At 42.5% G+C, this 24,696-nt stretch overlaps 1 protein-coding gene across 1 annotated transcript in view; it reads left to right on the top strand.

Annotated features, from left to right (window-relative positions):
* The window catches only part of atp1a2a (ATPase Na+/K+ transporting subunit alpha 2a), a 213,653-nt gene that overhangs the window by 81,717 nt on the left and 107,240 nt on the right, over nt 1–24,696 (top strand). Inside the window, exon 10 of the mRNA XM_079561009.1 lies at nt 21,171–21,280. Coding sequence (XP_079417135.1) covers nt 21,171–21,280 — 110 coding nt within the window. The remainder of the gene's footprint in view (nt 1–21,170; nt 21,281–24,696) is intronic.

Raw genomic sequence — 24,696 nt, forward strand, 5'->3', positions numbered from 1 at the left:
ATCCTATGGAGAAGTTGATCAGTATGAGAGACGGTATGAGGGGAATATACCTGCAACTAAATGTTTAAATCTGTTTCAAAATATTTGGGAGGGGTTGAAAATGTCTTTCAATTGGACTGTTTTTAGGCGCCACAAAACGTAACATTTTGAAACCGAAACAACCCAAAACGGTAAACCGTGGGCAGTAAAGATTTAACTATATAACAAACATTTCCTGTCACTTAAAGGATAAGCAGTGTATTTTGCCCTTGGTTTAGAAAATGCTTGGAATCCCACAAGTCTTATGTGCACAAACCAACGTCCAACAAGATAAATACAATGAATTGCAGTTAGTCTTACCTTGGACCGCAGAGCCCAGACGAATGGCCAGGATCCAGAAAAATAAAGTTGAAAGTTGTCTGAACATGACGCACTCTGCTGAGAGTTCAACAAAGCAACAGTTGTGATCAATTTCCTTTCGGCTTTTAATTCAGCACGGCAACAGTTGTTATGGTCAATGTGCAGAGTCTGTTTCTATTTAAATCTACATAGAAATGGAAATAAGTGGACAAATCAAACAATAACATCAGATGGAACGACAAATTTATAGCTGAAAAAATCTGGATCGTTCATAATTTGCGATGTTTGACGGAGAATTGTCTAGTTTTAATATTAAGACAGAACCATTTTTTCCCTGTGTGTCGATGGGGCAATACACATTAAATGAAATAGTTAGTAGGGTCCAAACTCATTCCTAACTTTCTAAACATATTTGTAGCATAACAATTCTTCACAAGGCCTTTTTGGCCTAAAAATCCCCAAAATGTCTTATATGTCCAGTGACAAAATCTGAAAAATGTTTTAAAACAAGCTTTTTTTTTGTGGAAAAATCTGTAAAAATTGAAGTTTTGCCTTGTTTAAAAAACAATAATAAAATTCAATAAATCAGGCTAGAGTTTAAATATCAAAATATCCCTCTGAAAAAAACTATTGTTCAGTCTAAGACTGTAAAGTTTGAAGTCTGTAAGTGCTACTTATGTGGAGATATTGTGGCACCAATGTGAGAAAAATGCATTTTGAGAAAATGGCCCTTGAAATTTCAATTTCCTATACAAATTAATGGAAAAACATTAAAGCAATACTAAGTAACTTGTTTACCATAATAAATCCTTTCCGTAGCCCCTCTGGGGGTATTACAAGTGTTAATGGGATGATTGGAGGGTCTTTCATCTCCCCCTGGTGTCTCTGTCCAGACAACCACAATTGCAACTGCCCTGCCTCCGGGTCGGAGCCACCAATAAACACTAATGGAATCATGAAGAACAAGCTAACAGGCTAGCTAACTGTAGGCTAGCGCCATTTAAACAGTATTTACAGCCAAGTTAGAGTGATTGGATGTACAATATCCCTCTGTCCCCTTGTCTTTTCTGTCAGCGTAGTATTTACTCTCACAAACAATTAATAAGTAAAAAAAATCGCAACTTGCTACAACACCTGCAGTTGCGCTTATGGCCTCTAGGGGCAAGAGTTACTTAGTACTTCTTTAAATCAGAGCAATAAACAAACATTAAGATTATGCATTGTTTTGACCTTCCATAAGCACTCGTCCCCCACTTTGGGAACCGCCGGATGAGTCATTAGCATGATTTTAAACTTAGGACCTTCATGATTTGAATAGCTCAACAAAGATCACAGCAAAGTCCTCTCAGGACCTGGTTTAGGATAAAGGCAGAGGGACGGGTCTGGCATCGCTGTTCATGAGGAGCACTTGTAACATTTCTGAACATGAAAGAAGATCTCAGCTCTGACTGCAGCAACTAAAATGTTTTATTGCATTGTGGCGTCACCGGCGTCACGGTCCTCTACGCCCACGCTGCTGAGGATGAACAGCCTCACGTCTCCCTCCGTCACTGGGGCCACAGGGGCCACAGGGTGACCGGGTTGACCGGGTTGAACTGGTTGAACGAATGCACATACCAATAAAAGCATTACTAGTAGAACCGGAAGCAGAAGAGGGATTATCTTATCGGTCTTGTCGATGAAGAAAAGAGGAAAATCCCACCATTCGCCAGAGTTTTTTGCACTTTTTTTTTCTTCAGTCGGTTGGACAATGAGTGTGACCTCGGCACGCTGCAGGCTCTCCTCTGTCTTCAGGTCGGGGATGACGCAGGCGTACTTGCCGTTGTCGGAAAGGGTGACGTGGCGGAGCGTTAACGAGGCGTTTCCCGCCATGAGCTGATTGGGAAACAGCTCCGTTCGCTTCGGGTTCTTGCTGTTCACCGTCTCCCCTCCGCGTTTCGTGTACACGCTTGCACCATTCTCGGAGTAACGTGAGGGGTGCGTCTTCAGCTCGACCCGCCACCACTCCACGGTCAGAGGCGTCAGGTCCACCGCCGGCTCGCAGCGGCACGGCAGCGTGACGTCATCGCCGGCCCGAGCCGTGACGGTTCCTGCGGCTCCGATCACACGCACCTGACCTGAGTACAGGAGGACAGCGGGTCAGTGAAGACGAGGTCACTTCTCACACAATTCAAAGCATCACCACATCTGAACAAGGACTACGACAGGCTCGGAGATATGTCAAAACTGGGACTGAACCATGAACGGCCATAGGAGCAAGTTTTGCATGGCAACAGTAGAATCCAAAATGTTACACAGTGTGCCTTTAAGTGCGGACATCAATAAACAGAGAGGAATCGACCACAACACAGAGATGGATGAAGTTTTTCTATCGGTGAACTCCATCAGCTCGACGTTCTCACACCAGCCCCGGCTTCAAACCTTCCCCCAGGGGTCCCGGGTCCGCGTCGGCGGCAAAGACAGACCCAGGACGGGTAAAGGTAACGACTTATCCACAATCTGTCGTAGTTGTCGTTTGCTGTAGCTCAGGATGTAGAGGATGAGCAAAACATTGAGCCCAAAGTGAGCATTCAAAGAACAAGCCCCTCAATAAGCCACACATTTATGCTTTTAGTATTTTCACTGTATTGTGCTCAAAAATATAATGTTTGCGCCTGTGCGGACAGAGCTTCAATACGGAAAGCCGGGTTTCTTTATTTGATCATGTAAACAAGGGATATAAACACCATAACCGGAATTTAAGTAATAACCGGGAAATTCAAGCCCTTGTAAACGCACTACATGATACAAAATGACACAGTGGAAGTGTTGGTCACGTGACTTTCCTTAAAATGATACGCTCGTGATACAATTCAGTCATCTAGCCCATCACAAATAAATAGCAAATTTATGGAGAAAATATTGGGAGGGGTTGAAAAATGTCTTTCAATTGGACTTTTCAATTGCACCGAACGTAACATTTTGAAATCGAAATAACCCAAAACTATAAAGATGTGAGCAGTAAGGATTAAACTATTGGAAAAATACACTGCTTATCCTTTAAGTGACAGGAAATATTTGGTTCAAAATATGCCAGGGATCCCACAAGTCTTACATGCACAAACCAAAGTCCGACAAGAGAAACTAAATGAATAACAGGTGGTCTTACCTTGGACCACAGGGCCCAGACGAATCACCAGGACCCAGAAGAACAAAGTTGAAAGTTGTCTGAACATGACGGTAGCTTTCACTCTGCTGAGAGGTTGCTACGGTCAATGTGCAGAGTCTGTTTTTATTTAAATCTACATAGAAATGGAAATAAATGGACAAATCAAACAATAACATCAAATTGAATGACAGATTTATAGCTTAAAAAAAATATGGATTGTTCATGTTTTGCGATGTTTGACGGCTAGTTTTAACATTAAGGTGGAAGCGTTTTTTTCCCTGTGTGTTCATATTTGTTTAAATTAAATTTTGGAAAAGTGAGAAATGTGAGAACAATGCATTTTGAGGAAACGGACCCTTGAAATTACAATTTACCGTGTAAATCTATGGAGAAACATTGAATCAGTGCAAAAATTAAACATGAAGATTAGGTATTGTTTTGGTTTCCAGGTGAAAGTTTATATGTTAAAAAAAAAGTGTTTTGCCTGCAGTCTCTCAATTTTTCTATTAATTCCAAGAAAACTATGGCCGTCCAGGAGAGCTCGTCCCCCACTTTGGGAGCCGCTGGATGAGTAATTAGCCCGATTTTAAGCTGAATAAAATGTAGGACCTTCATGATTGGATTAGCTCAACAAAGATTACAGCAAAGTCTTGTCTTTATCGAGGTTTGGGATGAAGGCAGAGGGAACGCTCTGCCATTGCTGTTCATGTGGAGCGCCTGTAACGATTCTGAACATGGAAAAGGAACTCAGCTCTGACTGCAACAACCAAAATATTTTATTGGATCGTGGTGTCACCGGCGTCCAGCACGGTCCTCTGTGCGGTGTATGTTGGCGGCGGCTCGGCGTTGATGATGAGCAGCATCACGTGTTCCACCGCCACTGGGGCCAGAGGGGCTACAGGGGCCACTGGGTCTACTGGGGCTTCTGGGGGAACACGAACACGCTGAACGGGTGAAACGGGTTGATTGTGTGTTCCTTCACGTAAACACAGCCCTAGTAGTGTCAGAGCAATGGTCACTACAATGACTGTAGTAGCCGAAAAACGCCACGTGTTTTCATCAGACGGTTGGACACTGAGCGTGACCTGGACACTCTGACTCTTTGTCTCCAGCTCGGGGATAAAACAGGTATATTTGCCGCTGTCTAAACGGGTGACATGGCGGAGCGTCAGTGAGGCGTTTCCCGCCCTGAGCTGATCAGGAAACAGCTCTATTCGCTTGGGGCTCTTCGTGTTCACCGTTTTCCCTCTGGGGCTCTTCGTGTTCACCGTTTCCCCTCTGCGTTTGTTGTAGATTGGCACGGTTGCATGATTCTCGGGGTGGTCCCACCACCACATCACAGTCAGAGGTGTCAGGTCCACCACCGGCTCGCAGCGGCACGGCAGCGTGACGTCATCGCCGGCCCGAGCCTTGATGGGCCGTACAGCGCCGATCACACGCACCTGACCTGGGCACAGGAGGACAGCGGGTCAGTGAAGATGAGATCACACCCCTGAGTGTCTGAACAGACGTCCTGTTTGCACCGAAAGTTGTGAAGAAGGAGCTCTTTCTAACTTACTCTGGACACGCCTGTTCTTTTTTTCTTACCTAGCGATAATGTCACAGAGAAAAGCGCGTTTGGCTACGAGAGGACAGGACTTTATTCAACCTTCCTAAAGAAGAGGCCACTCAGCAGAAGATGGGATTTCTTTCCAGGATTCGGCAACTATAAGCAAAAATAGTGTTTGTCTGTGACTGTCTCTGATGGATGTTTGGTGAACCTTCACCAGAATCAGTGGATTAACTTTTATAACAAACGCGAGTCCCATAATGTAAACACCCGATGGACCAGAGCGGTGAGTCAATCCAAACGCGTGTTAGCGTGTGTGTTAGCGTGTGTGTTAGCGTGTGTGTTAGCGTGTGTGTTAGCCATTTATGAAGCTGTGCTGCAGATGTCAACTCCTTAAAACTGCATTGTGAAGTAACCTCACTTTTTGCTTTGGTATTTATATTTCTAGTACTGCTAAAGTTGTATGAGCTGAGAGAGGGGGTGGAGTTAACTGAATCCAAGCGTCTTGTCTTTCGGGTTTGCAAAATACCTCCGGAAAACACTTCTCACAAAAATGAGTACTCCATAGTGGTAGAGGTACAATATATCATATAAATGCCTATACTTTACTTTGGAATGGCTAAAATAGCAGGATACAGATCCTTTAGCAACAAAAGTGGGTGAAACTGAATAGTATCGCCAAAGATTTCTTTCCATGTTAAGATCTCCCTTGGTTTATTATTTTAGAATATGACAGGAATCCCACAAGCCTTATGTGCACAAAGCAAAGTCTGACAAGAAGAAATAAATGAATTACAGTTGGTCTTACCTTGGACCACAGGGCCCAGACGAATCACCAGGATCCAGAAAAACACAGTTGAAAGTTGTCTGAACATGACGGTATAGCTTTCACTCTGCTGAGAGTTGAACAAAGCAACAGTTGTGATCAATTTACTCGAGGCTTTTAATTTAACACGGCAACGGTTGCTCCGGTCACTGTGCAGAGTCTGTGTCTATTTAAATGGAAATGCATTTGTTAAGTGTGACGTCACGACTTCTGCTTCCGGGTCCTAGCAGAAATGGAAATAAATGGACAAATAAAACAAGAACATCAGATGGAACGACAAATTTATAGCTGAAAAAAAATCTGCATCGTTCATAAATTGCAATATTTGACGGACAATTGTCTAGTTTTAAAGGTCCTATATCATGCAAAATCGACTTTTTGTTGCTTTTAGCCATGTTGTTACGCTATTTCCTTATCAAAAACACCCCCAGAGTGGTTTGTGGCTTCATTCACGCAGCTCTCAGTAATCCTCCTGAATCCTGCGCTCTGAGCAGCTGCTCCTCCCTCTCCTGGTGAACGACTGAGTGTTCAGTTGTGTCGTAACAGCGGAACGGAAGTGCTCGACGTCTGTAATGTAATGTCTTAATTCTATGCTTACGGCCTGATTTTAATTTGTAAAACAGCGTTTTCATTATTTCTGTCCTAAGAGAGAAACAAAGAGTAAAAAAAAAAAAGGATGTGCCCGAGGTGCTTCCAGGTCAGCTGTGGCCAAAACAAACACATTGCCTGAGCGTCTGAACAGATCAGTCATGTTTGCGCTGCAGCTGAAGATGGAGCTCGTTACCTACTCTGGACACACCTGTTCTTCATTCTTAACTAACGATCATGTCACGGAGAAAAAGAAGCGCGTTTGGCTACGAGGACGAGGAGTTTATTCAGCCTTTTTCAAGAAGAGGCCACTCAGCTGTTTTTTTCTCCTGGATTCAGCGACTATCACCAAAATATTGTTTTTCTGTGACTGTCTCTGATGGATGTTTGGTGAACCTTCGCCAGAATCAAAGTGGATTAACTTTTATAACCAACGCGAGTCCCATAATGTAAACAGCGATGGACCAGAGCGGTGAGTCAGTCCAAACGCGGGTTAGCTTGTATGTTAGCATATTAGCATGTGTGTTAGCCATTTATGAAGCTGTGTTGCAGATGTCAACTCCGTATAACTGCATCGTGAAGTAACTTCACTTATTGTTGTTTATTTATATTACGGTAAAGTTGTATGTGCGGAGAGAGGGGGCGGAGTTAACTGAATCGAAGCGTTGTGTCTTCCGGGTTCGAAAAATACCTCCAGAAAACACTTATATTTATCACAAAAATGAGTGCTCCATAGTGGTAGAGGTACAATATATCATATAAATGCCTATACTTAACTTTGGAATGGCTAAAATAGCATGATATAGCTCCTTTAACAGTGTCCAAACTCATTCCCAACTTTCCAAACATATTTGGAGCATCCCAATTCTTCACAAATCCCAAATTTCTGCGACATAATCAGAAAAATGGATTGAGCCAGTTTTAAATGGTTTTATTTTGGGACATTTTAGTTACAAAGACTTTTTCAGAGGGGATTTTAGGTCTGTAAAAATGTAAGTTTTTCTTTCTTTTTTTTACTTCAAAAATAAATAAATATTGTGGCACCAAGGTGAGAAAAATGCATTTTGAGAAAACGGCCCTTGAAATTACAATTTCCCATATAGATTTATGGAAAAACGTTAAATCAGAACAATAATTAGACATGTTATTGTGAAGATTAGGTATTGTTTTGGTTTCCAGGTGAAAGTTTATGTATGTAAATGTAGTTTTGCCTGCAGTGTCTCCCCTTAAAGGAACTATACGGAGTTTAAAAATGTTAAGTATTTTCCTCCCCTATTTGCTCCAACAATGTCCTAATGTGTAGAATGAGCTCAGACCTGTTCACCACAACTGCCTCTAAAATCCTGCGCTGTCCCACAAAAAGGTATTAATTCAGAGTCGAAGTGCAGTTACGTGTAAGACCAGAGGTGGCACTCGTGAGTATAAAAACAACCAACTTGCATCTAGTCCCTTGAAGCACACCATTTTTTTTGTAAATTCCAATAAAATTAAGACCTTCCATAAACACTCGTCCCCCACTTTGGGAACCGCTGGATGAGTAACTAGCATGATTTTAAACTTTGGTTGCGTCTCTGAACAAATGTAGGACCTTCATCATTGGAATACCTCAACAAAGATCACAGCAAAGGCTCTCAGGACCTGGTTTAGGATAAAGGCATGTGGAGCGCTTGTAACGATTCTGAACATGTAAGAAGGTCTCAGCTCTGACAACTGAAATGTTTTATTGCTTTGTGGTGTCACTGGCGTCCAGCACGGTCGTCTGCATCTCCTTGGCTGGCTGCGGCTTGGGGTTGTTGAGAATGACCAGCCTCACTTCTTACGCCGTCACTGAGGTCACCCAAGAGTCGAAAGCATTGTTCACATACAGTTGCACAGAAATACAACTGTAGTGCAAGCACAAAAGTGGCCACTGCTATACTGACGAGGAAAGGTTTCATGTTGTCATCACACGGATAGACAATGAGTGTGACCTGGGCGCTCCGCAGGCTCTCCTCGGTCTTCAGGTCGGGGACGACGCAGGTGTACTTGCCGCTGTCGGAAAGCGTGACGCGGCGGAGCGTTAGCGAGGCGTTTCCTGTCCTGAGCTGATCGGGAAACATCTCCATTCGCTCTGGGTTTCCCCTGTTCACCATTTCCCTTCTGCGTGGCGGGTAGACTTGCACAGTTGCACCATAATCGGAGCAACGTGAGGGGTGCGTCTTCAGCTCGACCCGCCACCACACCACGGTCAGAGGCCTCAGGTCCACCGCCGGCTCGCAGTAGCACGGCAGCGTGACGTCATCGCCGGCCCGAGCCGTGAAGGGTCCCGCGGCTCCGATCACACGCACCTGACCTGAGCACAAGAGAACAGACGAGATCACTTCTCACACAATTCAAAGTATCACCAAATCTGGCTAAAATGGCAGGATACAGATCCTTTAACAACAAAAGTGGGCGGAACTGAATAGTATCGGCAAATATTTCCTTCCATGTTAAGATCTCCCTTGGTTTATTATTTTAGAATATGACAGGAATCCCACAAGCCTTACGTGCACAAAGCAAAGTCCGACAAGAAGAAATAAATGAATTGCAGTTGGTCTTACCTTGGACCACAGGGCCCAGACGAATCACCAGGATCCAGAAAAACAAAGTTGAAAGTTTTCTGAACATGACGGTATAGATTTCACTCTGCTGAGAGTTAAATAATCCAACAGTTGTGATTAATTTACCTGAAGCTTTTAGTTGAACACGGCAACAGTTGCTATGGTCAAACAGTTTGTTACTATTTAAATCTACATAGAAATGGAAATAACAGTAACATCAGATGGAACGACAAATTTATAGCTGAAAAAAATCTGTATCGTTCTTAATTTGCGATGTTTGACAAATCATAGAATAAAACAAGAATAATGCTGCGTTCCACTTGATCTCAGTAGCTTTACCTGGACCACTCACCAACCCCAAAATTGCTACTCAGAAACTCAGGACAATTGGTGCGTTCATGTGGTCCTTGGGAACTCGGGCGAACGACTTCCCCAGTTGGGGAATTCAGATGAACACTCGCTCAACGGCGGAAAACGACTGAGAACTCGGGTCAAAACGAGCTTCCCGACTTCCGCACCTCGAAATCAGCTGATTTGTTCTTTTATCGTCTAATATGAGCTTTTTGGTTAAACGCTGATACTTTTTTGAGTTTAGTGTGAGCTGTCGTCATCCTCGTAGTAACAAAATTGCGAGTGAAATGCCTGACATCAACGTTCGCAAAAAGTAAAAAAGTTAGCAAAAGTATTTTTTTTCTTTTTAAACTATCAAACTAACGTTTTGCTTTTGGGATGCCAACACATTTAAGCTCAGCTAAGCGCTAATCAATAATAAAAGACATTTTTATTTGATGACATCAAAATCCCCACTTTCCCACATAAAAGCCACATGAACACAAACTGACTGGGCACAATGACGTCACATCTCGGGAAAACGAGGTCCTCAGTCCACATGAGTGAACCAAATGTCGGAATCTGTGTGATACCAAGGAGATTACCAAGAGACGTGTGGACACCACACAGTGTTCACAAAGTTGCCACAGCCGCTTGAGACCGCGTAGACCATGGGGAGACTCCACTGAAACTGAACGTTTTTGCGGAGACTACCCGGAGTCTCGCCTTATCGCCAAGGGACGTCTTGTTGACATCTCCGTGACTAGCGGCAACTTGAGACTCCAGCTCTAGTCTCCAGGCTGGTCAGATGGGCTCTTTAAAATACAAAATAGCTGTTTCAGTATCACTGATTTTGGAGAAAACAGTTGCTCTGGTCTGCAACAGTCTCTCCTCGAGTTTTCATCTGCCTCACAGATATTGTATTTGTTTATTGGGAGCAGAAGCACAGTAATGTTTCACATAACATCGCAGCACAGTCTTGTAATTTCTCAGGAATAAGAGGTTGAAGCAAAATACTCAAACATGAAGGAAACACATTCCAACGAGTTTTAAAAATGCAAAACACCACTGCGAGTTCATCCTCTCATCCTGCAGGAGAATTTCAGTAATTGCTATTGAAAATGATGGATATGCAGTTTGTGATGGTGTTAGTGAATGAGCCCGATGAGGCTCAGCCTGTGACTCAGCCTGTGCACGGAGCTCCAGTGAAGAGGCTACACCGAGCGCCCGCTGATTATCGTCTGTCCACGATTCACACGCCAGACCTCGGCAGCACCTCCCCCTCTCTCCCCGAAGACGGGAGGAAAACATGCACTGAAAGAGCCCACTTGGCCTGGGGAATTCAATGTGGGACTTTCTAGCTGCGAGAGAGTCATCATTCCACCATCATATTTTGGACTTTCTGGATAAAGATACACAAGATATACTTTTGGATAACCTTCGGGAATGTGCAAATAAATGTTAGTTAGATTCAAGTGTTGATTGATAAAATTATGTCACACTGGGTTTCCACAGGGCAAAACTCATCAAATGAATTGTGCAGAAATGAAGGCCTTGCATGTCTTTGAAAAGTGATAAATTGGATTCAAACTGGCATCAAATCAACATCGAAAAATAATTACTTTGCATTGCTTTATTAAGCTTCAAACAAACTACAACAGCACAAACGAGAATGTTCACAAACGTACACAGATAATTGACATAAATATCATATAAATCTGCGTTTAAAGTGCATATGACAGGTTTGAATGCTTTTGAAAATATGACCTATTTTATGTATTTTTATTTCAGTGAAGCAGACGTTTTAACATGCGCTGTCCCAAACAAATAAATAATAAATGAATAAAAGCTGTGGCTCTGTGAAGCTTCCCCCCTTTAAAATGCATGCGGTAAAAATTACTTTCATCAACCTCTTAACCCCTAAAAGCTTCTGGACTGGAGAGCTCACAGCTCATAGGCCAGAGTAACGCCTCATTTGAAATCTAGGACCTACAAAAGTGATCCTTGTGTTGTTGCAATGCTGTCGTCACATTTTTCAAATTCTTTTCAGCAGTCCTTGTACTTTTAGATCTAACTAGCCTTTGACACTGTTGACCATAATATTTTAATATCCCTTGAGTCATGTGTTGGGATGAGTGGCACAGTGCTTAAGTGGCTGATAGGTGTTTTTCTGTAAACTTTGGTTCTTTTACCTTGCAGAAACCCCCCGAACCTTCGGGGTACCCCAAGGTTCAATTTTAGGGCCAATTCTGTTTTCATTGTACATGCTGCCATTGGGCTCAATTTTTATGAAATACAACATTCAGTTTCATTGCTTTGCAGATGATGTACAGATCTACATGCCTTTGGACCTTAAATCTAACTCATCTGCCACCTTATTGACATGTCTTAAAGAGGTCAGAGACTGGATGTCGCTGAATTTTCTCTATTTGGATGAGAAAAAGACTGAAATAGTGTTTTTTGGTGAGCCTGACCTCACTGGCTGTGCTCTTGGTCCACTTGCGTCTCACTGCTGCTTATCCACCAAAAGTCTTGGATTTCCTATTGACAGTTCATTTCAGTTTGAAAAACAGATCAACGCAGTAGTAAAACCTATTTTTTTCCAACTTAGGCTTCTAAGTAAGGTAAAGCACTACTTGCCTTAAACCAGTTTGAACAGGTTGTCCATGCATTGATCACGACTCGTTTGGATTATTGTAATTCTTTGTATTTTGGTCTAAAGCAGTCATTGATTCACAGACTCTAAATGGTCCAAAATGCAGCAGCACGCCTGCTCACAGGAGCCAAAAGACATGAACATATCACTCCTGTTCTGTCTTCTCTTCACTGGTTACCTGTTGCTTTTAGAATTGACTTGTTATTAAATCCATCCATGGACTGGCACCGCCTTTTTCATCTGAATTGTTGTCTTTGCCCTGTCAGAGCTCTGCGATCCTCGGGCCAATGTTTGCTAGATTGTCCAAGATCTCATTTAAAAAGTAAAGGAGATAAAGCTTTTTCAGTAGCTGCAGTAAACTTTGGAACTGCCTCCCTCTGAACATTAGACAGGCTACTTCAGCTGAGAGCTTCAACACTCTGTTAAAGGAATAGGCCACCGTTTTTACATACTAAGATATGTTCTTAGCTCACTTTAGTCGAGTTAATATATCCCCGTCTGGTCTTTGTCCGCGCGCTCTGTCACGCAAACGGAGCACATACGCAGCCTCTCCCACATGTCACATAGCTCCGAAAAAGCTCACGATAGAAGCTACCAAGCTCTTCCACGTGTTCCCTATTTAAATAAAGTTACGTGAAGTGTTTTCATGCGAAGTATATTTACACAGAAATGTAACGTGTCGATTTTATAAGCAAATAAAAAGGGGGACTATATTGTGAGGCGTAATGATACGAGGAGTAAAACGTCCGCGCAGTAACTCCTAAAGGTTATTGACGGAAGTGAGCGGGGGAAGTCTTTAGGAGTTACTGCGCGGACGTTTTACTACTCGTATCATTACGCCTCACAATATAGTCCCCCTTTTTATTTGCTTATAAAATCGACATGCTACATTTCTGGGTAAATATACTTCGCATGAAAACACTTCACGTAACTTTATTTAAATAGGGAACACGTGGAAGAGCTTGGTAGCTTCTATCGTGAGCTTTTTCGGAGCTATATGACATGTGGGAGAGGCTGCGTATGTGCTCCGTTTGTGTGACAGAGCGCACGGACAAAGACCAGACGGGGATATATTAACTCGACTAAAGTGAGCTAAGAACATATCTTAGTATGTAAAAACGGTGGCCTATTCCTTTAAAGACTCATCTTTTTGCACAGGCTTTTAACACGAGATGAGCTGAGCATTTTTCATATTTTTGCAGTTTTTTTCTTATCGTATTATATTTTGTATTATTGTACTGTTTTTACCTGTACAGCACTTTGGCCCCTTGACCCTTTTCATCAAATTTTTGCCATTATTTTGCTGCTTTTTTATAGCTCTTTTGTCACATTCTTGTTGAGATTTTGGGGCTTTTTTACTGCACTTTCATCACTTTTTTTGTCAAAGTTTTCTTGCATTTCCTTGTTTTCGTCTCATTTTTGTCACAATTTTTTTTTTCTTCGATTAGATTTGCTGAAAACACTATAGACTAAAATGTTAAATGAATGAAACATACACTTATTTTTCACGTTTGCTGCAATACGTTGTAGTAGTTGCATGGAAAAGCTGTAAATTTGACTTGCCATTACGAAAAACTCCACATTACTACCACACCAACCTGAAATATGAACGTGCTAATCCCGGGGTTGGCTCCTCTTGACCGTGAAGCTGTGGCTCGAGATCTGGAGGAGGATCCCTGGGCGCTGCTCCTTTCAGGTATAAACCCCAGCGGCGTCAAAAACAGCTTCTATCAGCAACAACACGAGCATTTGATCACGTTTTATTTTGACAAGTCCACAGTCGGAGCTCTCCGCGGTTCCCCCCGCGCTCCCCGCTTCTGACAAACCACATCTGGGGAAGCTCTTCCTGTTTGAATTGTGCTGCGCGGTCAGTTTCTCGTATCAAGGTTGGTTTTATAAAACATCAGAAAATATCGGAGAGGAGCGAGAAGCTGACAGGCCGTAGCTGCGGGAGAGATGGTGATGCGGATTCAACATGACACCAGATTAGTTCATTCGGAGGTAAAGGCGAGAGGATGCTTTGGACTTTTCACTCTGACCAAGCACTTTTTGGGCCTGAAAGTTGCAAAAGCCCATTTTCGAAGTAATGGTTTAACAGCCCAATAAACTGTTGGCTGCAATGTGCTTTTGTATCCACTCTCTCCAACGTGTTCCTGTTTGAAACTTCTGCTATAGAAAGTTCCCACATTAGGCTTTATTTACTTTATTATGCCTTTGTCTTGTATAACTTAAAAAAATGTTTGAAAAAGAAAGAAAAATACCCCTAGTAATTAATCCCGGATAGACTTAAACAGACAAAAGCAGCGATTAGGAAGATTTATTGACATGTATATTAGTTTGGCGATCAGGCCTGGTGATAACATCGTTGTATGAAAGTCAGTATGGATGAACAGCCGTGGACGGAAGAGGCGGAGATGGGGTGGAGGTGGGTTGTAGCACAGCTGGGAAGTGAACGAACCATGATTGCCGGGGCTTAAAAGCGGGGCCGAGGGCGATGATTGGCTGCTACGGAGGTGCGGCTCTTACGCTGATGGCTGAGGCGGAGGTGTGGCCCTCTCGGAAGCGACCATTGGCTGGAGGTCGGTGATGCTTAAAAAAGTCTCCCAGGTTGAATTAACACCTAGGCTTCTTTAAAAATGTAGTTCATGCCGCCAAATGCCAACAGAGGGCGCACATCTTTCCCTTATGTCAGCGCTGTTTGGACTTGAAAACACCATGTGACGTACACTGGAGTCAGTATTGTTTTTGACAGCCCTCTTAGTTTTAGTCTTTTAGTCATTTCTAAATGTGATTAGTGTTAAATCAGTTTTAGTCAGAGATAGTCATACATAATTACTTTTTTTTAAAGCAACTAACTTAATAGATACAGACAGCATCTCTGGAATCGCCCATATATGGTCATATTTGAAAACAGTTAAGGGGGAAAACAATTTGGAGAAAAATCAAATTATTCCAAAACTACTTAAACAAATGCTGAAATATGAATATAGTTTTCAACTAAATAAAAATACAAACACATGGGGAGGAGCAAAGTGGTTCAACTGCCCTTAAATTCATAAAAAACGGAGAATGCTAACTTAATGCTTCATGTTAGCATCAGGCTAATGCTAACGGTTAGCTAGTGCTAGCTGCAACTTCCGTTTTTTCACTTCTACTGAATAATCTGCTGTGAGAAAATATCCATATGGGCCCGATTTACACTTGACTTTATTTATGAGTGATACATAAGTTCATATTCCACCAGAAAATGGCTGAAAAGAGTGGAAAATTTATTGAAAATTTCCCCCCTCGGCGAAGCCACACCCGCTTCTATGACGAGATGTCGTCTGTATCTATCGATGAGTATTGAAAAAAAGTTTTGGATATTGGGATGAAGGCTGACAGGTTGTACTAAGCTTTTGACAGACAGAAACGTTCAATGAATTTTCCCAAAAGCGGCTGAGATTTTTTATTAACAGCGCCATCATACAATAGTTAATTGGCAAAAAATTGTCCCTGTTTGATCGTTTTTCAGTCGCTGCTCAGATCATGGAGCTATAGGCGCCGACTGGAGCACGGGGGCGAGAGAGTGGCGCAACCTGCCACATATGAGTCATGTGACCTGTGTTGATAGAATAATTTGAACCATTTTGCATTTAAAATACCTTATATTTGAGCAGCTTCGTGGTTGTATAAGCGATGCAGCGGCGGAGTGATCTGCTAGAAAATAGTCCCTCAAAATGCATCATTGATGTGATGCAAGGTCAGTTATATTCTCAAAATTATTATCGACACAAACATTTATATGGCATTGGTTAGTCTGGTGTTATAAGTGATTTGCCTCAGGTGCTCTGTGGAGCGGGTCAGACTGTTTTTAATGCAGGCAAGCTGATACCATAGAAATGCACTACCCTTGCAATAGCCTAGCGCCACAAAACTCTTCAAACATAAGAACTGCATGAATTACAAAAAAAATATCTCCAGAAATCAGCAACACTCTGGATAACTAGGAAATGAGGCCCTATGTGAAAAATCCTGAAATATCCCTTTAAGGAAACCCATCCACAACATGCAAAGTTCATCCAAAAATGCCTGGACGATCTGTGGGTCATTACTACGTGACCTTCCTCCAGGCGATGCTATCTCGAGCTCTATAGGAAACCCAATAAGGCGTCTCAGAGTATAATAAAAGATGGACGGAGTAAGGTGGATACAGTGTTCCTCCTCCTCCTCAGTATTCCACAGCGGAGCCGTCTGTCAGAGAGATCACTTTTAATTAAGACGCTCCGATCCTGTGACCAGCCACCGTCGAAACAAGCTGCCAATATCTGCTGCCACTCACCGCACCGCGGCACATGTCAGGGCCCTCCGCTCAATACGCTCAGATTAGTTTATTTTCAGAGATCATGGGAGAAAATACTTCTGACAGGAATGAAGCAAGAATCACCCACAGAGCAGCGCTGTCTGGACCTGGTTCTCGCGAAATGTAAAATCCTATTCCCGCCATGTTGGAGACTTTACTTTTTAATTTAATTCCCAGAGATTGAGTTGTAAACGAGTCAATTTCAGACTTCATACCTTTGCACATCATTTCATTTATACTTTAGTGATGCGTTTAAGTTGGTTGCTCTTTTGGTTTAGACCCAGTTTAGACATAATTTAGTCCAATGTGGATCTCTTTTAGCCCATCCTGTGTCCTGATTTGCTCTCGGCCTGGATCTGGATTTAGCTATCTGTTCTGATCTGGGGCTGCTAGAGTTGGTCAGGTTTAGGTTCAACAACAGTATGAGCTCAAAGAATCAGCTGATGTCCTGATTATCCATCAATATTCTACCAATAATATTAGATCAATGGATTTCTTCTTCCCTGATGGCACGGGCTTATTCCAAGATGAGAGGATTCATTGGGCTCATATTGTGAAAGAGCAGAGGGAGCATGAGATGGATCGGCCGCCGCAGAGTCCAGATCTTAACCCCATTGAGAATCTTTGGATGTGCTGGTGAGGGCTTTGCGCAATGGTCAGGCTCTCCCATCATCAATACAAGATATTCTGGTGAAGAATTGGGAAAGAAACATGGATCTTTTGAGGCTGCAGAAGATTTTTGAGAAATAACGCCACAGTGAAAGTGCTGGAATCAAAGCTAAAGGCGTCCAACTTAATATTAATGATGCAATGGACATGCCCTGATGAATACCTATACTACAATACCTATATACTCGAGTGCCTCGGACATATTGACTGTCAAATGCCTGATATTGCTATTGATGAGCACCGATTACCATTTACGGGAACGAACCGGATCTCAATTGTGAAACGAGCCAAATCTTTTTTGTCAATTTTACCTAGAACTTCCCCGAACGAACGCAAGAATCAGCTCAACAACGGAGCAGGCAACACAAGTGAAAGCTTTTTGCACTAAAGTCAAAACTTAAATGCACTGAAAATTATTTGTCAAATAGTTGCTGCCTCTTTTTATTTGTTGTGGCGCAAGATTTTTTATAGATTTCAGTCCCATTGTAATTTTAGATTATTTAAAGCAGTGCTAAGTAGCTCTTGCCCCGAGAGGCCATGCGCAACTGCAGGTGTCGTAGTTGCAATTTTTTAACTCACTAATTCTCTGTGAGAGTAAATACTACGCTGACAGAAAAGACAAAGGGACAGAGGGATATTGTTCATCCAATTACACAATGGAAACATTTTTTTTTCCACTCAAACCTGGCTGTAAATACTGTGTAAAGTGGTGCTAGCCCGTAGTTAGCTGTTAGCTTCTTCTTCGTGATTCCATTAGTGTGTATTGGTGACTCCGGTCCGGTGGCAGTCAAGTTGCAATTGTGGTTTTCTGGCCAGAGACACAAGGGGGAGATGAAAGACCCTCCAATCATCCCATTAGCACTTGTATTACCCCCAGAGGGACTACGGAAAGGATTTATTAAGGTAAACAAGTTACTTAGTGCTGCTTTAAGTTATAGATTTTGTGAGTTTTCAGGTCGGCAGTTATTAAAAGTTTATATTACAAAGAGCCACTCGACCTCCAGAAAAGAGCCGTAAATTGTCAGACAGTGATAATTAGTGTGTTGTTATGGATGTTGTTGCTTTTTACCAACAAAATGACTTTAACACAAAAAACGTTGACACTTCGACCTCAGCAGAGACAGCGATGTGACGAAGGGAGGCTTTGGTTTATCATGGAGAGGCTGAGGAGGCTGATGGTCCTGCTGCTGCTACAGTGAAGATAGGTCATTGGAGGGCTGTCGCTGGGTGATGGTGTCGTGATTCTATGAAGGTGAAAAGGATAATCATTAGGACGAAGCGTTGTCTCTCCTCGTGGATGTTTTTGCTTTACAGCTTCAATATGCGGCAAACTTTCCGTGTTTACCTTTCTCACGAACATATATTTATGCATCTCTTCTCACTCGTGACCCTCCGTTCACTCATGTAAATAGCGGAGTGAAAAACACCCAGGTTCCCCGTTCATTTGGAGACTGCGCTGAACTCCCGGGCGACGAAGCGTATTCATCACTTTTATTTTCATATCAGCGGCGGTGGGCGCTGCCCGAACCCAAGGCTACGAGCACAAATAAATCAGGTGGCCGAGCGCAGAGAAGGTCATTTCGAGTTCGATCCAAGCAAAAAAGATGAAATTTTAATATAAGAATTTTCTTTAACCCGGCGCTTTGTATTAGTTACTGCGCTTACAAATTCATGGCATTTCTGCGGCTCAGGGATTTGAAACATCATTTCTGTCGAGGTATAGGAGTCATCGCTCCGCTTTAGCGACCCCTGTGCTGTTGTTTAACCATGAGATCATATTAAAGGCAGGAACATTAATGTTGAATGAGCTGGCGCATGTTGCTGGAGATGCATAATACTGCAAATTTAATCATTTTACGCACTCATAACCTCAATAAGAACTGTTTCAGAGAGAGACAAAGCTAGGGTTTAAGCGGAGACACTATAAGCATGTTTAATTATTCACTGATTCAATGTTTCTACATGCATTTATATGGGGAATTGTAATTTCAAGGGCAATTTTCTCACATTGGTGCGACAATGTCTCCTTCTAAGTAGCGTCAACAGACTTGAAATGTTAAAGCCATGGACTGAACAATATTTTAGGGATTTTTAATACTTAATGATGCGTTCCACTTGATCTCGGAGGTTGGCAGCAACTAATTTGTAAACTCGGGACAGAATCAGCTAACCCAAGAAAGGAGCCTTTAAAGATGGCTGCACCCTATGTGACATGTAACACATACAAAGCTTCAATAAACCGTGTTATTTGGCAGATGTTTCCCAAATACACTTGTTAAATGTCAACGTGAAACGGATAAACTTTACTGCTCTGATGCCAACGTGTCAATTACTGGTTAAAAGGGAAATATGAAACCAATAGTGTTGAAATATCCTTGTATTTACTCCAATTATATGAAATGCATAATACAATTTTATAATATTACAGTGAAGTTTCTCTGTAAACTGATTTTTATGTTCGAACATAAGCAACTAAGTAACTTTTGTGGCTGTGTCTTGTCTCCGATGTTTCCGACTTGGACAACTGGAACACTAACTCGGTGAAAACGTTGGTCGGATTTTCCAACTTCTGACATGACTTAAACACAGCATAATTCCTGAGTTTTATTGAGTTTTGAATTTCAAAATCCATCTATCCATCCATCCATCCATCCATCCATCCATCCTCTTCCATCCATCCATCAAACCATCCATCCATCCATCCATCCATCCATCCATCCATCCATCCATCCATCCATCCATCCATCCATCCATCCATCCATCCATCCATCCATCCATCCATCCATCCATCCTCTTCCATCCATCCATCCATCAAACCATCCTCATCCATCCATCCATCCATCCATCCATCCATCCATCCATCCATCCATCCATCCATCCATCCATCCATCCATCCATCCATCCATCCATCCATCCATCCATCCATCCATCCATCCATCCATCCATCCATCCATCTTCTTCCATCCATCTTCTTCCATCTTCCATCCATCTTCCTCCATCTTCTTCCATCTTCTTCCATCTTCTTCATTTCCGGGTCGTGGGGGCAGCTGTTGGAGCTGCCCAAATCACATTGCACCAGCCCCTTATGGCTCCTCCTGCAGGTGGTGGGTCCACAGAAGGACGGCCTCATGGTTCTAACCGGGCCAGTTGGTCTCTCATAAGGGGCTTCTGAACTGCTCTTTGTCTGACCCGTCACCTATAGGACCTGTTTGCCCTGGGAGACCCTACCAGGGGCACGAAGCCCTCGACAACAGAGCTCATTCGGGTCCAGCATGTTAAGGTGGCGGTTCCAGGAGGGGGAGTTTCAAAAAACAAGGCAGAATTTTAATAATTTTAATAACAGTTTTTGTAACTAAAATGTCACAAAATAAAACCATACAGGCGCTTTTGGTTTTTACTAGCTGTGCCATAATAATCAAATCACAGTTTAAGTCTAATAACAGAAGTAAATGCACTTTTTCATGATATTCTAGTTATATGACTGATTAGAAAATCATGAAAAAGTGCATTTACTTCTGTTATTAGACTTAAACTGTGTTTTGATTATTATGGCACAGCTAGTAAAAAACAAAACTTAAAAATCTCAGAAAATTATAACATTTTAAAAATGGACTGTAAACCATAATCATCAAAATTATAACAAAGGCTTGACATTTGTCACTTTGCATGTCATGAGTCTGTATCATATATAAGTCTCACATTCTAAGTTGAATAACAGAAGTAAATGCACATTTACATGATATTCTCATTATATGACGAGGTTCTGTAAATATTAACCTGGGTCTATCCATTATTCAGATTTTGTCAAATGTCATAAGGGACATTTTGGGCATTATTTAGGTTAAAAAATGGCCTCATGTTTTATTTAAAAACTTAAAATGACAGAAAACTTGCAATACATTTTTTTCCTCACATATATGTCTCAAAAGTTTCAAATTGATATCTCTAAATTCATAAAGTTTCCCTATTCACTTGCAGCGTCTCGTCTTCAAGTCTAAATAAAGGTTGTTACGCAGATGAATGCACTTTGTTTCAGTGTTTACCAACTGTCTGAGGCCTTGTACATGCCATAAACTCTTGTATATTTGGCCCACAATGAAAAAACACTGCCTAATGCTCTGTGTTTCTTCTTCTTCTGCAGGGTCAGGCTTTGATAAGAGCTCTCCAACGTGGGCCTCGCTGTCTCGAGTGGCCGGACTCTGCAACCGCGCCGTGTTCAAGGCGGATCAAGACCAAGTGCCCATCCTCATGGTATGGTTTCAGTCATCGGCCTAATCTCTCGTCTCTTTAGCGCTTTGCTTCATCAGTGGAGTGCTCGTACTTATTCCCAGAGTCAAAGTGAACAGTGAATAGAGCAAAGTGTTCCTTTAAAGCCACACTGTGGAGCTTAACATACGTGATACCAAACCGGCTCCAAATGATCAGATAAAGACGGTGCTATTTCTGCAGTGGTTCAACAGATCAAAATTAGTGCATCAATTATTCGGCACAATTTAGCATTTCACTGCAGCTCTTCGTACAGTATTTTTCCGGAGGTCCCAAACAAAACAGGTTCCCTTCAGTCACGAACAGACAGCATTCAAGTTGTGGCTGGTGGAGAAATGTCTTCAATTTGAACGAGAATAAAACGCAGTACAATTTATTTGGTGACAATGGCCCTCATTCATGAACATCTTAAGAAACTTCTGAAAATCGGTACTTACGAAAGTGTGTAAGGGCTAATTAGCATATGTCGCGGCCTAGCATTCACCATATAAGGACAAAAGGTCTGTGTGCAACAGGCAGCCAGAGGAGGATATGAATGACCAAAAATCTAAAACTAAAGGACCCACCTCAATCTTTGTGCACCTGGTGAATTGCTCTCATTACAAAATGTTTAAAGGAACAGCAAACTGAGATATATTCTTACCTGACGAGTTGATACGTACCTGTCTGGTCTTTGTACCTGTGGAAGGGCGTGGTAGCTTCCAACTTCACTCCTGTTTGGAGCTATAGGAATATACTGGGAGAGGCCAAATGCTAACAACATCTTTGATGGCACACACAAATACCAGGAAGACAGGTATGCATCAACTCATCTAAACTCAGGTGAGAACATATCTCAGAATGGAAAAACGGTGGCCTGTTCCTTTAAATAGATATCCTCTAATTAGGTTCATTATCCATCTATCCATTTTCTTCCGCTTTATCCGGGGCCGGGTCGCGGGGGCAGCAGTCTCAGCAGAGATGCCCAAACTTCCCGATCCACACACACCTCCTCCAGCTGTTCTGGAGGGACCCTGAGGCGACACCAGGCCAGCTCAGAGACATAGTCCCACCAGCGTGTCCTGGGCCTTCCACGAGGCCTTGTCCCACTAGGACATGCCTGGAACACCTCCCGCGGGAGGCGACCAGGAGGCATCCGGAACAGATGCCCGAGCCACCTCAGCTGCTCCTTTCGACGTGTAGGAGCAGTGACTCTACTCCGAGCTCCTCCCGGGTAACTGAGCTCCTCACCCGATCTCGAAGTGAGCGCCCAGCCACCCTGCGAAGGAAACTCATTTCGGCCGCTTGTATTCGCGATCTTGTCCTTTCGGTCATGACCCAAATCTCATGACCACAGGTGAGAGTAGGAACGTAGATCGATCTGTAAATCGAGAGCTTTGCCCCGACTCAGGTTCATTAGGTTTTCTTGTAATAATGCCATTTTGGTTCTTACAGCCAGACCTGTCACTACTGACAGACCGTCTCACCCAAAAACCTACAAAACAATTGATCCTGCAGTGTTGTAGAGACCACCGTGATCAAAAGTCAAGGCGCCATGCTGATCACTCATACAGCCATATTGTGTTTATCGACAAAGAGTTATGCCTTTGATTTCTCCCCATGACATATGAGAGCAAAAACAAAAGTGTTGCTTTTAATTTTTTGTCGTGTCTATTTTAGTAATGTACAACAAAGGTTTTTGGTATCTGCAAATTATGTTTTTTTCATATTCACCTGCAGTGTCTCTCCTTAACAGACGTTAGCCTTGACTGGACAAAACCTGATACAAATCTGAAACACTGCGAAGCAAGTCAAATATCAGAGACCGGCGAGGAAATAAAAGTATTTGATTATCATTCAGAATTCACTTTAACCCACACACTATAGGCACCTCTCCTCATAAATTATGGCCGCGGCGCTGTCAGGGATTTAGGCGCGTCCAAGGCCGGGCCGTATCACAGATGCACATTATTCATGAGTCACGCTTTGCCAAAAGGGCCGACAGCGAGCCGGAACAGGACAGTAAGCGCTTAACTCCATCTGCAGCGGAGCCGGGGCTGTAATCAGACTGACACTCGGGGAGTAACTCGATAAAGAGAGTCATGTACCGCGTTAGCGCTGAAGCGGGAACAGGAGAAGCCGATGAGTCTCTTATGGATAAAAAGGGGGTTACCGGAGTAAACACGCGCGCCCGAGTCTGGAAATCTGTCGGAAATGCTCAACACCTGTTTCTTTAATCGAGACGAGATTTTACAAGCTTCGTGGAGTATGTTCTCATGTAGCGCGCGGCATTAAGGTGGCTACAGTTGAAATCCTTGTTACAGGCTGCGGTTTGAGGCTGGTTTTGAGTGAGAATCTCAGGCGGAGGATTGGACTGGGCGCCAGAGACCAATTTGTTCACACAAATTCATAGAAATGTAGTGTTTGAACCGAGTCTGAGCCTGGTCATGCAAGTGGTAGCTCGATTGCTGTGATATTCTATTCGTATTTATTGGCTAAAATAATACTGCAGGCCTTTGTCATGATGTTCGAGTTCGAGAAGATTGAAATTGACTTCATTTACATGCCGTCAATATTCGGGTTGAGGTCAATATGCTGGTTTCTGAAACATTTGGGGAGTCATTTACTAAGCCAGGTGTTAAATTGCGAGCAGGGCCGGATTTAAAATGGGCCCCAGGGCTCGAGTTTTTTCAGGGCCCCCCATAAACGATCAATATATATATTGATATATTATATTTATATAGCGCCTTAGCAACATCTGTACATAAACTGTATGTCTGTCTGTCAGATTTCTCTCTGTCTGCAATAAAAGGATAAATGAAGGATTGTTTTTTTGAACATGCAGAAGTAACTTCTTAACCTCTTACCACCCGCCAAAACCAGATGCATTCTCTCCTCTTTGCCATTGTCGTCACTTTTTATTTCCCTTATGTGTTTTTGTCACTTTTTTTTATGGCACTTTTGTCACTTTTTTGCTGAATTTTTGTCTTTTTTTTGCTGGATTTTTGTCACTTTTTTGCTGGATTTTTGTCACTTTTTTGTTGCTGTTTTGTCACTTTTTTGCTGAATTTTTGTCTTTTTTTTGCTGGATTTTTGTCACTTTTTTGCTGGATTTTTGTCTTCTTTTTGCTGGATTTTTGTCGCTTTTTTGCTGGATTTTTGTCACTTTTTGGCTGGATCTTGGTCACTTTTTTGCTGGATTATTGTCACTTTTTTGTTGCTGTTTTGTCACTTTTTTTGCTGAATTTTTGTCTTTTTTTTTTGCTGGATTTTTGTCTTTTTTTGCTGGATTTTTGTCACTTTTTTGCTGGATTTTTGTCATTTTCTTGCTGGATGTTTGTCACTTTTTTGCTGGATTTTTGTCATTTTCTTGCTGAATTTTTTTTGTCATTTTTGCTGGATTTTTGTCACTTTTTTGCTGG

The sequence above is a fragment of the Gobius niger genome (genome assembly GCF_951799975.1).
Source record: "Gobius niger genome assembly, chromosome: 8".
Classification (NCBI taxonomy): Eukaryota; Metazoa; Chordata; class Actinopteri; order Gobiiformes; family Gobiidae; genus Gobius; species Gobius niger.